Source organism: Hippocampus comes, unplaced genomic scaffold (genome assembly GCF_001891065.2).
Source record: "Hippocampus comes isolate QL1 unplaced genomic scaffold, H_comes_QL1_v1.1 scaffold154, whole genome shotgun sequence".
Lineage (NCBI taxonomy): Eukaryota > Metazoa > Chordata > Actinopteri > Syngnathiformes > Syngnathidae > Hippocampus > Hippocampus comes.
The window spans coordinates 706,416-719,277 of record NW_017806278.1 but is presented as its reverse complement, the minus strand read 5'-3'; the positions used below and the strand labels follow the sequence as shown (position 1 = coordinate 719,277).

Sequence of the window (12,862 nt, the reverse complement as noted above, 5' to 3'; positions counted from 1 at the left end):
TAAGCCAGTTTCTTTCTGTGCGGCACGGTACCAAATGCCCTGCGGACCGGTACCGGTCCGCGGACCGGCGGTTGGGGACCCCTGGTGCAGGAGACCGAACTACAAAGCTATCAAGGATGCAAAGTTTGGCATTTGCTTTTGGGGGAGGTTCAATAGACGTCAAAAGTGACAGGGGAGTCAAACTCATTTTGGTCGCGGGCCACATTGTGGTTACGTTTCTCTTGGAGGGCCGTTATGAATTTTGGGAAACCATATAAATGTTGAATCCCCTTCAAATATTACATACACAGCGCACAAAAAAATTGATGAATAACTAGTTTTAAAATCAGAAGTCAAGAATAGTTGGTGAAAAATTTTGGTTCAGACTTTAGCAAGCATCCTGGAACGTGACATGCTTGATTTGATTTCGCATGCCACATAAAATGATGTGGTGGGCCAGATCTGGTCCCCGGGCCTTTGATACCTGTGTTCTACACGTTCAAAGAATGAATTGCAGGTCTCTTGCAGTGAAGAGCTTCAATGGGAGATAACCTCGCCATGTGCGCTCCTTGAATCTCTCAGCTCCAGATGACGCCGAGGTTTCAGAGGCGTTCAGGATCCAGTGCAGAGCAGGGGAAATGGCACATCGTGAGGAGGACCGGCGAGACGGCCAAAAAACTGGAGACTCTCATTTGAGGATGGATTTTATTTTACTTCAAGCTCTGGAGCGGGAGAAGATCTTGGAAGTTCTTCGGAGAGACAAACTCTTGCGCGCAGTGGAAGAAGACAGGATCAGGTGAGTGATTTTTATCTCCCAAGTCAGGGATTTTGTTGGGCTGCCATAGCCACACAAACAAAATGGTGTTCACTTTCTCATCTGTCTTACCTCGCCATTTTGACTGCAGAAGCCACAATCACAAAGGCTGAAGTTGGTGAATTTGGTGGCCTTCCTTTGCCACAAATTTAAAAGTCACCTATTTCATTTCCAATAATGACAGTTTTTCCAATGCAGGAGGATGAAATTCCAGCTCCAGGAGCTTCGAAGGAGAGGCGCAAAGAGCCACTCCAAGGAATACGGCGAGCGGACGTGCGCCCGCTGCCAAAGGCCACTGGGAAAGTTCTGCAACACGGGCGCCATCTGCCGCGGATGCAGTCACCGAATCTGCGTCAACTGCCGCGTGCGAGTGAGAGAAGTGGCGTGGAAGTGCACCGTCTGCTACGCTTACAGGTATAGAGCGCCCGAAGCACGAGACATTGAGTCAGTCCCAATTCATCCGATGACCTTTCGTGCAAATTTGGGACATTCCGGTTAGGCGACGGTGGCTTCATTTGAATATTGAACAGATATTGTACAATATGCACCACGACAGTGTGCACGCTCACGCAACAAGACTCTTAAAATAACCTGACAATCGCTTGCTTTGTTTGGTTGTTCTGTCTTCGCAGAGAAGTCAAGATTCGGTCTGGAGACTGGTTTGTAGAGGAAACGACAAAGAAATTTCCTCCTCTCACAGGTTTGTTGAAGCTAGTTGAATGGACACAACGAATCGGGCAACGGACGTAAAATGGAATGGATGCATTCTGTTTCCCATTGAATGTCCTTGTTTGCTTCACAGACAAACATGTGACGGTTGGGGAGAAACTTTTAAAGACGTACAATGTGATGAGGTATCTTTAATTCACTCTGTGTGTGCCCCGTGTGTGAATATGTGCCTCCATGTGCAAGGTTTTGATTGCTTTTACATGTCTTGATATTATTTTTGGACAGTTACATAGCGATTGTGCCGCCAACCCCGCCAGCCTACACGGGGTTCGACTTGGAGGGCAGATCAGGGGTAAAGTACATGCCTCATGGAGTTGAGTGTAAATGCAAATTATACGTATGCGTGTTCCGAACTTTGTGTGTATAATCATCAGAATTCCAACAAGTTCAACGTTCGAACCAAATCAGAAGATCATCTGTTTTCATTCACCACTAACGTTGGAAGTAAGTCACCAGTAAAAGCTCAGTAGAATTCAAAATAATCAGTCACAAATTAGAAATCACTAAATTTGGTGCACCGCTGTTTAAAAAAAAAAAAAATGTATATATAAATGTGATACTTTCTCATGATACTAATCTGCTAACCGCTACTAACAGTTCTGGAAATTTGCCTCCATATTGAGGCCAAAATTGCATCAGGTGTGACAGCAATAGTGTTGCACAAAATCCTGTGACACCACGAGATGCTCTGATAAGCTGATGTTCTTGCGGTTTGTAGAGATGTCCTCATCGCAAAACGATCTCTCGGCGAACCTGCTGAACGTCGGCCGCGGCAAACATTTGCGCTTCGCCACCCAGAAGAGCCTCTCTGACACGGACCTCGGCAAATCCGTCCAAGTAAGCAAAGAACTGTGTCGAGTATAAAAGCCGGGCAACGGAAGTCAACCTTTAACACATGTGACAAATGTTCCGCTCAGCTCTACCACGCTCCAAGTCTTCCTGACCTGTTCAAGAGAAGCAAAGACAGCGACCAAGAAGGACCAGAAGAAGAAACCTCGAATAGTTCGGAAAACTATGATGGAAAGCGAGTGCGTACAAGTTAACACACGAGGCTAGCTTTGCATATGAAACATTTTGTCATCCCTTGATCCTATCTGGTCATCTTGATCTAAAACGGAAGTGTCTTTGCTTCCCTCAGGGTAGCTTCAGTAGCATCAGCACCGAGTGCAGCCTGCTTGAGGGTGTCAGCGCCAGCGGGGACATGGAACTGGCGCTGGCCTACAACTCCACCACGTCCTGTTTGGAGATCACCATCGGAGCGTGTCGGAACCTCCCCCACGGCGACACCGCGAAGAGGACGTGTAACCCGTAAGGATAGATCGGGATACTCCTGCCGTCTATTTTGCCGCATGTGTCCAAATGGCTAAAAAAAATAAATCAAGCACCGTGTCCACGCGCAGCTACGTCAAATTCTACGTGATGCCACCCAAGAGTGACAAGCGCAAGACGGCAGTTCAGAGAAACACCATCCATCCCGTTTATAATGAACTTTTTCAAGTAGGACACGTTAAAGACTTTTAAAGATGATCATTGCAATATTAAGACTTTTCCCGTGATGCTTGACTAACCTCACGCGGCTTTGCACAGTATCACATAGAGCGCCACCTGCTGACTGGAAAGAGACTGCAGGCCTCTGTGTGGCATTCAGAATTTCTGCACCGGAAGGTTTTTCTGGGCGAGGTCCTCATCCCGCTGGATGGTTTTCAATTTCAAGACAAAAATTTCCAGCGCTTCAACTGGTACCCGCTGTGTCCGCAGGTAAAAGCGCACACAACATTTAGGGAGTACCGTTCGTGTACGACTATCGTCACCGAAATTAGAAAATGTTAATTCCCCCAAAAATGTGACACCTTCTCCCCAGCTGAGTAAATATCCAGAGGAAGGCGCCGAGGAGCTAAATGGAGGAGACCTGATGTCCAGATTTCAGTCCAGCTTCAACAGTCACTGAATAACTGCAACCCCATGACTACTTTTTTACTTATAATTGCACATGCATACATCCATCATCCGATCACTCATTCAGATGTAAATAAAAATGATTAGCAATTGAGAAAATGTAAAATAATGTCATGTGTGGCAGGTTAAGTGTCTTCCGTGGCCTTCCTGTACGGTGTTTGCATGTTCTCCCCGTGCCTGCGTGGGTCTTCCCCAAGAACTCCGGTTTCCTCCCACATTCCAAAAAGATGCGCGGCAGGTTCATGGAACGCTTTAAATTTTCCCCTCAGCCGTCTGTATGATGATGAAGTGTCCCCCGACCGGAAATCGCAGAAACTGAAGCTAGTTATTTGTTTTGTTCAAATAAGTGTGTATTGTTCTGACTATGAAATTAACACCAACAGAACGACAGCTCATTTCAATCAAAGACTTGCTGCTTTGTAGAGGGAGTGGGTTAGCCGTGGAGATGTTTTACGAATACATGGTCAGCTGAAGCCACTAGAAGAGAGCAGAAGGAAAAAGATTTCTTTAAATGTCTGCCTCTTTGAAGTAAATAAAAACCCCAAGCCCCTTTTGGGGTAAAAGTTTGAACAGGCTGCCATTAGATCAAGTGAATAATAAATCAATAAGGCTTACCTCCAGCACATTGAGTTTGATGAGTCCATCTCCATCCTTGTCAAAAGCATTAAAGGCCCCTACAGGAGACACAGAACTCGCATATTTGCATCTATATCCACGTGCACATTTTTAACACGACCGTGCGATGTATACGTACTGAACATGCCCTCCAATCTCACAAAACAGCAGATGTAGCTGTCAAAGTCAATGTTGAGGCGCTTGTCGGCGTAGCGCATGGCGATGATGTCATACAACTGTTTGTTGAGGTGGAGGCCTTCAACGGCGAGGACACGGCGCAGGGATCAGATGAACATCGACAAAATGTCACAGCGTATCGTACAAGGGGATTTCTGCGACGCCGCTCACCTGCATCATTCACGGCGTTTCTCATTTCGAAACTGCTGATGGAGCCGGTTTGTTCTTTGTCGTAACCTTTGAAGATGACCTGCAAACCCGCATCAGCTTTTCAAAGCCACGTCATGGTCGTGAAATGATCAAATGGTGAGAAACATACATGCCACTGCTTGATTTTCCTCCACAAGTGCTTAAACTCCTGTAGGTTTAGTTTTCCTGTCCCATCTGTCTGGAATTTGGCTCAGTCACGGCAAAAACGTCTCATGTCTACAACTGGAATGCAAAACTTCTCACATTCAGCATGAGTGCAAATGTGATTGGTTAATTCTGCACGCAGATCGGCTCACTGAGCATTGCCACATCCTCAGTTAATAAGAGGATGTGCACACTTATGCAACCACGCTACCTCTGTTGTACTTCCCTCTTGAAGATTTTTTTTTTTTTTTACATATTTAAGTTGCACATTAATGGTGGCAAACATTCTGAAAGGATTTATTTTGGTCTTTTAGAAAATGGTATTTGGACACAAGGGTGTGTCGACTTTTTGTATCTACTGCACTTACCTGCCTATTATATTTGAGCACTGAACACCTGGAAAGCGTAAATAAAGTACAATGACCCTGGTTATTTACTCCCCCAAAACCTCGCATATCACCAGCGCAGCGCAAAGGATACGTCCATCAGGGCAATCATACTGCGACACGTCTCCAGGCTGAAACCCTCCATCGTCTTTCCGTGCACTGCGGGAAAAGAAGCACATGTTGAAGGGGGGGGGGGGGGGGGGGGGGGGGGGGGGTGATACCGGACGGTGTTTTTCTCCGTTGACTCACATTTGGAGAGCACGTTCTTCGTAATAGCCTGAAGCTCATTGGCAAAGATCTGCATATCCTGACCGGGGGCATCAGTGGTATGTCAAATCATAATAAAAACAATCATGATGATAGCTGACGTGGGAATCGTCTGCTCGCTTACCTCGCCGGCTATTTGTTGGTACATGACACGGAATTGTTTCTCCTCTTCCGTTTCTTCCTCGGGCTGAAGGAGTTTTTTCTGCTCAACAGGAGAAAATAATCATGGATAGTTGAATACGACCGGTTTATCTACCAAAAGGACTGGTAAACCATACCGCGCACACCACATATTTAGCTTTGTATGCACGGATTATTTACGCAACTACAAACTACTTGCCTGCATGACATTTTACAAAGGGTAGGTATAATTTTTCTATCCGGTTGCTGTGCATCGTATATTATATAAACATCACCCCTCCGTTGATGAGAACATGAGCTCACAAGGGAAAAAAACAAAAACAAAACAGGTGTTGGAGTCACTTGAGATCAGCTGGCCAGGGAGGTCAATTCTTTTATTCCCAGTGATGTTATCTGACCCACTCCCGATTACGTGTCAGAGCCATAAATGACGCAGGTTTTCGCCCGATACGCGCTGCATGGCAACTATGATTAAGCGACGGCAGCTTTAGTGGAAAAGGAAACAACGTTACTTTGGGCGTCTTCTTTTTCTCCCCCCGAATGCCGTCATGCAGGATTTCTTTGTTGGCGAATGCTCGGTCGGACACATACACAATCGGCTGGAAAAAAAAAACAAATGAAACAAATTGGAGAGTTAGTGTGAGGTGTGTGGTTTACTTTCTCTGATTAGCTGTACGGTCTGTGCAAAAGTTTCAGTGTTGCAAACAGGCATTACCTTGTCCTTCCTTTTCTTGTCGTCCTGATGATGAATAAGACGAGGACAGTGAGATGAAACAGATTAGTTGCGAGAGACCAATGAGGGGAAAAATATCATATCAAGAGAGGTTTGACCATGGACAAAAGTATTGGGTCGACCCTCGCCCTAAGTCCAGCCTGCAAGGCTAAGCAGTATAGAAAATGGATGGATGGATGTAAGCAGTAAACTAGATGTCCCAATCCTTGCACCGGGCCAAATGAAAATGAGAAATGATGGTAATGTGAGACTAAATCATGCCTGCATTTGACTACGCTGATTTGAAAGCTTGCATAGTTTACTGCAATAGCAAAATAGAACCATTATGTTCATTTGAAGTGCACTCTAGCCACAGTCATGGGACAAACCTGAGTTTGATCAGTCCCGATTGTGTCGTCCGCTTCCCTGTGAAGAACACATAAAAGAAAAAAAAAAAACATCAATTCCCATTGACTTGATGTCATGGGAGTCACCAATGAGCGGCGGGCGTTCCTTACTCTGAGGTGCTCCTGTTTTCGGAAAAGACCCTCAGGATGAACTGGCCCTCCTCGTGAGGCTCAAACGTAGTGGGGATGACAACATATTGTCCCGGGGGCAGCCTGACGCGCTCTGTGATTTCGCGCAGATTCATGTAATGTTTGCATTTCGCCTTGGAGGCGTTATAAAGGAAGAAGTCCTTCTGGAGATGTCGATTGCAGCCACACATCTAATGCATGAAAGAAGAATGTCATCCAACACTCGTGTCCAAAAATCGAATTCATTGGCATTCGTAGAGAAAGTTGAGGCTTAAAAAAAAAAAAATCAGGAGCTTGGTACCCCACCATTGTTTGTCATGGTTTTATATGATTTGTATGATTTGAATTCACTCTTGGTTGCGTACCTCTTTTGGCAACTGCAAAAGAATGAACAGAAAATCAACTGTTGTGTGTGCCCTGCTCGGCGTCTGAAGTCGCGCGACGCAATCGTTACCTCGTAAATAGAAAACCCGATAGTGAGGAACCTGGGCCCGAGCTGCTTCTGAACGCGGCGACCTTTCTGCATGAGAGCCACAACCACGGTGCAGAGGTCCTGCGGCTCCTCTGGGTCGTCATCCTCGTACAGCTGCAAGTGATACTGAGGGTTGGTCCAGAAGGTATCTGTCAAAAATAGCATGAAATGGGGTCAAGTGTTTCGCATATATCATTGTCATTGACTATAATAAAAACAACATAAAAAAATGTAAAAATCAAATTGCGAATATTGGACTAAAATAACAGATACAGTAAATACTGTTCATAGATATTGCAGAGGATAAAGAATATACGCCTATGAGTATTGCCGTGTACTCTGCCCGCATGTGTTGCTACCGCTGGTATTCAACTATAGGTTGCTTCAAGGTTTATAATGACCACAAGACTGATGCCAGTTTTTGTGTTAGCATTAAGCTAGCGGGCTTTCGATAGACAACATTAATGTGGTTTGTTGAAATACTCGGCTTTCCCACCTGGGAAGTTCCTGCAGCCCCCCGCTGAGCTGCCTCGGACCCATCGGCCCTCGTGGACGGACACGTTCCAGCTGTGTCTTTCATCACGCTGCAGTGTGTCGGGGGTCAGGTTGCAGATCTCCAGCTTGGTGTAGTTCCTCTTGAAGTCGTCAAAGGACATCCTGGAAGGGAATGTAAAAGAGGAGGCTTCCTGTAGGGTTTTGCTAAGCACTAAATACATTTTCCAGATCACATACGTTGGTCTCTACTGAAATGATAATGCACAAATCAGGACATCAGTCATGTTGTGTTCGCACTAGGGTAAAAAAAAAAGTTTGCTTGAAGGAGACGTGTATTATTTTTTTTGCCCCAACAATGTGTTTTTGGGACAAACAAATTCACTAACATGGGATTCTACTCACCAGAACTCACTCTCCTCAACAGTTTGCTTTTTAAGGTTATTCCTGTCTGCAATGGAAATCGTGGACCATTCTTTTGAACTGTGGGGGAAAAAAGGGCAAATGTAAAGAGTAGAGTTGGGTGTCATTTTGCAATTTTGGCACTTTTGACGACCTTCACTGCATTCTGTATCTCATGCAGAAAAACAAAAAGACACATTATAGGCACAAACGTTTTTTCCAGATTTTACTTTGCGCTCCAAGGTCCCTTCCATAGCACTCGGCCCCAGGGATTACGCAAGCGGATTAGGCGCATTTTGCTGTCCTTTGCAACCTCGTCACACTAAGAAAGAAAACAGCATTTCTCATGATCACCTTGTGACTCATTGTCCAAAGAAAATACATGTGGCATCAAGTTACCTCCTCCAGGGCTATGATGGAGTAGGCGTGTCCCCGCACCAGTCCAAGTTCGGTTTTAGACTGCATTTCACTGGGGGAGGTAACCTGGGTAACATAGTTGATAACTTGATGGACATTTGTTACGTCTGCCAAGTTTTTGGCAGTTGTGAAAGAATGTGGCTGTTCATACTGACCCAGAGATTTAAAATAAATAAATAAAGCATACGTGTCATTTTACAAACTCACATCAATGGAGCACCCCATCAGCGAGCCTCTTTGCAGGGCCTTCCTCATGATCTTATAGATCTCTTTCGGCGCCTCAGACAACTCAAAAAACTCTGTGACTCCTCCTGTGAAGTCTTCCATGGCTTCCAGAGTGTTCCCTCCTCTCAGGGCCTCGTAAGAGCCATTCAGCCTGAGAACAGCGCAACATGATACAAATCGTTGCTGATTTTTTCACGATTGTATTCTTTGACAGAAAAGGAAAGCAGGAATTTTTACTTGGCATAGGCTTTTTCCAGAAGAGCGCTCCAGAATTCGTTCTCCCGGAAGGATTTGGTGAACACCAGCCGGTTGTTGTAGGTGGGGATGCGGTCGTCAACAACCACATCGATCCACTCGCCGTAACGCCAGAACTGAGGACGGAAAAGATCAAAGTATTGTTATTGGGTGACACACACGGTGTAACAGTTGTATACAGTATAACTGCATACAGTAACATTTTTTTGAGTTGCAATTCACAATGGTTTGTATCCTTTTCTGTGCAAGATGTATGCAAATTGTAAGCAAAACAAATTAAATTCGTACTAACTTCGTGTTTAAATGAATATTCAAATAAATGAAAATTCCAACACACTGACACAAAAAACACAACTTGCTCCACCCCATTAAAAAAAACATCCCTGTGTGCAATATTGTTGCCATTAGTGCAAAGTACTGTATGCAGACAGTGCTGAAGTAGAACAACAACAGTTGTTGAGTTGATTATTGCAATGTACAAAAAAAAAAAAAAACTACCTGGAAATGGAAGATTCCGGCATAGTTTTCAGTGAAGCTCTGATCCCGAGGAATCACTCTGTAGAGAAGCTTCTCGTTCAAAGTCAGACAGGCGATGGCGGCGAGCAGCCAGCAGTCACCTATCAGCAGCAGATACAAACAGATGTGTTCCTAACATGTTTTTCTTTTCTTAATTGCTATAGGAGGCCATTCACAAAAGTCACAGTTAAACATGTCAATAAAGAACATTAATTTGGAAAAAGACTTTTGCAAAAGCAATAACCCCTGCTCTTGAAGAGAGATAAATATGAATGACAGTAAATTCTGACATGTGTGCCACTTATGTGCAGGTGTGATACATCATAATTTGCATTACCCAACTCTCCCTGACAGATGTCCGTCCTGCTGGCTGCATCCACAATGAATTGAGGGTTTTCACATATTTCCTGTCATGGAAAAGAAAGAAAGTGTCATTCATACCAGAATCGTAATAATTGTAGTCACGTGGAAGAAATGGAGGATTCTTTGAATACCGGAATTGTAGTTGACGCCCTCAGCAAATTCTATTTCAGCTCAAGTAAGCACGCCAAGCTGTCAATTATTCCAGGTCATTATTTGAAACTGAGATTATTTTGGTTCGTATTCAGACACAGTTAGGCAGTGAGAGATATTTAAATTGTGCAGGGATCGGCACTTTTTTATGACGGCCACTTTGTCTTTGCTTCTGTGTCGCTCCCAATGCATCCAAAATTTCACGAAACTCAACTTTTTATCCCTCATCATAGCACTTTTAAGGAATTTTGAAAACGTATAAAATATATAATGATTAGTCTTATACAGAAAAAAAACAATCGGAGGAAAACAAACACGAGTCAGTCTACTTTTGTTTCCGTTTTAAGCCTAGTTGGCTCACGCGGCGGAAAAACAAATACCAATCACGTGATCTAAACCCATCTACGGGACATTACTAAGGACAAAAGGTCCAAATTTGGTGCCCAGTTCAAGTTGTCGCGATGCACAGTCTAGCTGTGTGCATACCCGGAGTAGATATGAAATAGGATCTGTGTATGGCTTTAATATGCTCCAATTAGACAGTAAATCTGTGTTTGCAAATCTAAATATGACATCTGCTGTGACTGACAAGACTAGGGTGTAACTCCTGCAACCAAACCCCATCTGGGACCTCTGAACAGCATTTGTCACATATTCAGAGGCAAGCAGCTGCTATGGACTCTTGTGGTCACCACCTCTCAACTGCACATCTCTGTTATGGATGCCTGGTACCACTGACTGGAACTAATTAGCTGTATGCAGTGTGCAACGGTATCACATAACACACACACACACAAAAAAAAAAAAATAACTTCATGTTTTGAATATAGGACATACTCCGAGATAGGATTTCGATTTCTCCAATACCCAGTTGGGGCAGCCATGTGTAATTTAAGTGAAATAACACACTTTATTAGTGCTATTATTAGTCGTATCAAGGCACTTAAGAACATGTTTGTAGTGTTTATTAGCACTCTCACAGACCACAATATTCGATACACTTGCACAATCTAATAATATCCAGTGTAAAAAAAAATAAATTAAATACCGTACTGTTACAAAACAATATTACAGTATGTTTATTATTACAGCTCAGTTTATGCAGCTCAGAATGATGCAAACTAAGGCAATAATAATAAACATATTGTTAAATTAATCTAAATTTGATCATGTTTTTTTTTGAACAGGCAGATTGACTTTTTTTAAATTCAATATTCATATGTTCACTATCATTACATTGAGCAGAAGTACACCTAACAGTCATTTACGCTTGTCAAACATGCTCATGTTAAAAAATATTATCCATCATAAAATGGTATTGGTCATTTGTGACTGTACTCAGAAGTGTTGCACTACCAACTCACACCTATTTGCACTAAATTTAGAAACCTATAGGGCCAAACAATGATGTATTAAACGTGCACATGCTTTTTCTGCTGATATAATTGCATGACATGTGACATGAGAACCCGGACCCCCATGCAGATGGGTCATGTGTCACCATGACATCCTGAGTGATGAGAGAGCTTTCTCTCACCGAGGGTCGTTTCCACACAAACTTCATTGGGGGTTTCTGGTGGCTGTAGAAGAGTGAGGAGTCGCAGGCCGGGAAAAGAGGGTCCTCGAAGAGCACCTTCTTCTTCACATATTTGTCTCGCAGCTCCATAAAAGTCTTGAGACGCTTGGCATCCCTGACGGCCTCGTTCCTGCTAAGGATGGCCGAGTAGATGGAGTTGGCTCCGGCTAAGGGATGGCCTGCCTGGTCGTCGGGCACCTGCGATGCTTCCGTTTCTCGAAGCACTCGCACGTTTGTATCCTCCACCAGAGGCAGTTTGTGATCCAGGTCCTCCATATTCTTTCCACTCATTCCTATAGATAACAGCAAGAGGCGGGGGAGTTCAATCTCGAAATACTTCGCTGTCGTTGAGACAGTGCGTCAAAATCAGTCCAAGGAAGTGTCCAATGCAGTTCCGGCGATCACTTGTCGTTCAAGTTGTCAGCTGTAAATCGTGACACCCAAGTAAACTCTCGCACTCTTGGGCGCTAGACTTAAATATAGGTCCCTTACAAGGAGGGGAGGGGGATTTTGGTAGGCTCACTCTAAAAATACACATCAGGAGAAAGAGACATGGTTGACACAGCATTTCTGAAAAATCCATGAACCCCTTAATAACCATTCACACTCACATTTATACCTATGGAAAATTTAGAGTCTTCAATAAAGCTAACAAGTATATTTCTGGAACATGGGAGGAAGTGCACATATTACATAGCATCCTTATTATACATAGCATACAGTACATAGCATCCTTATTAGTTGAAAGGAATAATTTCAAAATCGATTTGTATCATAAAGACCTCCACCGATAAGAGTTTCCCTTCATTGTATGCTTTGCACTTGAAAGATAAATTAATCTAAAGTATGCTGTTTCATCAAAGAGCTGCATCTTCAGTGCACATTTTAAAAAGCAGTTCCAAACACACGGGTTGAGGCAAGCATTTCTAGATTTTCATTTGGTTTTATTTTGCTGTGATTTGATTAATTTGTGATTGTTCCATCATTAACTGTGAAAAGTTGGCGATTCCGTATGTGGTGCGTGTTCTCTCTGGAAAAAAATTGATTCATTCAAAAGATTATCAAATAAAATGGGAGGACGTTATATCTCTGGTTGCCAGATTTTGTAACAATGCTGTAAACTTGTGACGAGTCAGTTTAAAAACACAAAGAAAACACGTTGGATTGTTATACTATATAATAATACACCATATCAGGATTTTCAACAAAATCCTATCCTTCGGACGAGTCAGTTTAAAAACACAAAGAAAACACGTTGAATTGTTATACTACATAATACACCATATCAGGATATTCAACAAAATCCTATCCTTCTTGCAAGGAGGTTC

General features: G+C 43.5%; 2 protein-coding genes across 7 annotated transcripts in view; one reads left to right on the top strand and one right to left on the bottom strand.

The window, feature by feature from the left end:
* sytl3 (synaptotagmin-like 3) overlaps nt 1–3,587 on the top strand; it is a 6,065-nt gene extending 2,478 nt beyond the window's left edge. Inside the window, exons 2-13 of one of the 3 annotated variants that reach the window (XM_019857869.1) lie at nt 562–775; nt 992–1,207; nt 1,426–1,493; nt 1,596–1,634; nt 1,744–1,814; nt 1,897–1,966; nt 2,241–2,359; nt 2,440–2,550; nt 2,661–2,830; nt 2,923–3,019; nt 3,110–3,280; nt 3,384–3,587. In XM_019857869.1, coding sequence (XP_019713428.1) covers nt 562–775; nt 992–1,207; nt 1,426–1,493; nt 1,596–1,634; nt 1,744–1,814; nt 1,897–1,966; nt 2,241–2,359; nt 2,440–2,550; nt 2,661–2,830; nt 2,923–3,019; nt 3,110–3,280; nt 3,384–3,470 — 1,433 coding nt within the window. In that variant the 3' untranslated portion in view covers nt 3,471–3,587. Of the gene's footprint in view, nt 1–507; nt 776–991; nt 1,208–1,425; nt 1,494–1,595; nt 1,648–1,743; nt 1,815–1,896; nt 1,967–2,240; nt 2,360–2,439; nt 2,551–2,660; nt 2,831–2,922; nt 3,020–3,109; nt 3,281–3,383 lie in introns of all 3 variants that reach the window. The other 2 variants (XM_019857868.1, XM_019857870.1) reach the window with 2 other exon arrangements.
* A 228-nt stretch (nt 3,588–3,815) lies between these two features.
* capn3b (calpain 3b) lies at nt 3,816–12,039 on the bottom strand. Of its 4 annotated transcripts, XM_019857863.1 has the most exons (24): nt 11,929–12,038; nt 11,496–11,877; nt 9,783–9,852; nt 9,428–9,546; nt 8,912–9,045; nt 8,657–8,825; nt 8,432–8,515; nt 8,263–8,354; nt 8,036–8,113; nt 7,635–7,795; nt 7,121–7,287; nt 7,032–7,043; nt 6,649–6,857; nt 6,520–6,556; nt 6,134–6,157; nt 5,931–6,017; nt 5,402–5,479; nt 5,260–5,317; nt 5,105–5,169; nt 4,590–4,658; nt 4,442–4,520; nt 4,233–4,349; nt 4,094–4,152; nt 3,816–3,955 (listed from the first exon to the last, which is right to left on the bottom strand). In XM_019857863.1, the coding sequence occupies exons 2-24, from the start codon at nt 11,823–11,825 to the stop codon at nt 3,929–3,931; spliced, it is 2,325 nt and encodes a 774-aa protein (XP_019713422.1). In that variant the 5' UTR covers nt 11,826–11,877; nt 11,929–12,038; the 3' UTR covers nt 3,816–3,928. The 4 variants fall into 4 exon arrangements, with proteins under 4 accessions (XP_019713422.1, XP_019713424.1, XP_019713425.1 ...); XM_019857864.1 differs by lacking the exons at nt 3,816–3,955; nt 4,094–4,152; nt 4,233–4,349; nt 4,442–4,520 and having other exon boundaries at nt 4,609–4,654; nt 11,929–12,039; XM_019857865.1 differs by lacking the exons at nt 8,912–9,045; nt 9,428–9,546; nt 9,783–9,852; nt 11,496–11,877; nt 11,929–12,038 and having other exon boundaries at nt 8,432–8,535; nt 8,657–8,733.
* Nucleotides 12,040–12,862: the final 823 nt, after the last annotated feature.

Bases quoted from the DNA above. Each gene is read 5' to 3' on its own strand.
- capn3b (XM_019857863.1), bottom strand. From the start codon at position 11,825: ATGAGTGGAAAGAATATGGAGGACCTGGATCACAAACTGCCTCTGGTG. The intron at 9,046-9,427 runs GTAGTTTTTTTT...TTCCGTCCTCAG, and splicing joins CCGGAATCTTCCATTTCCAG to TTCTGGCGTTACGGCGAGTG. The intron at 8,355-8,431 runs GTAACTTGATGC...TTTCTTTCTTAG, and splicing joins CCATCATAGCCCTGGAGGAG to TGTGACGAGGTTGCAAAGGA.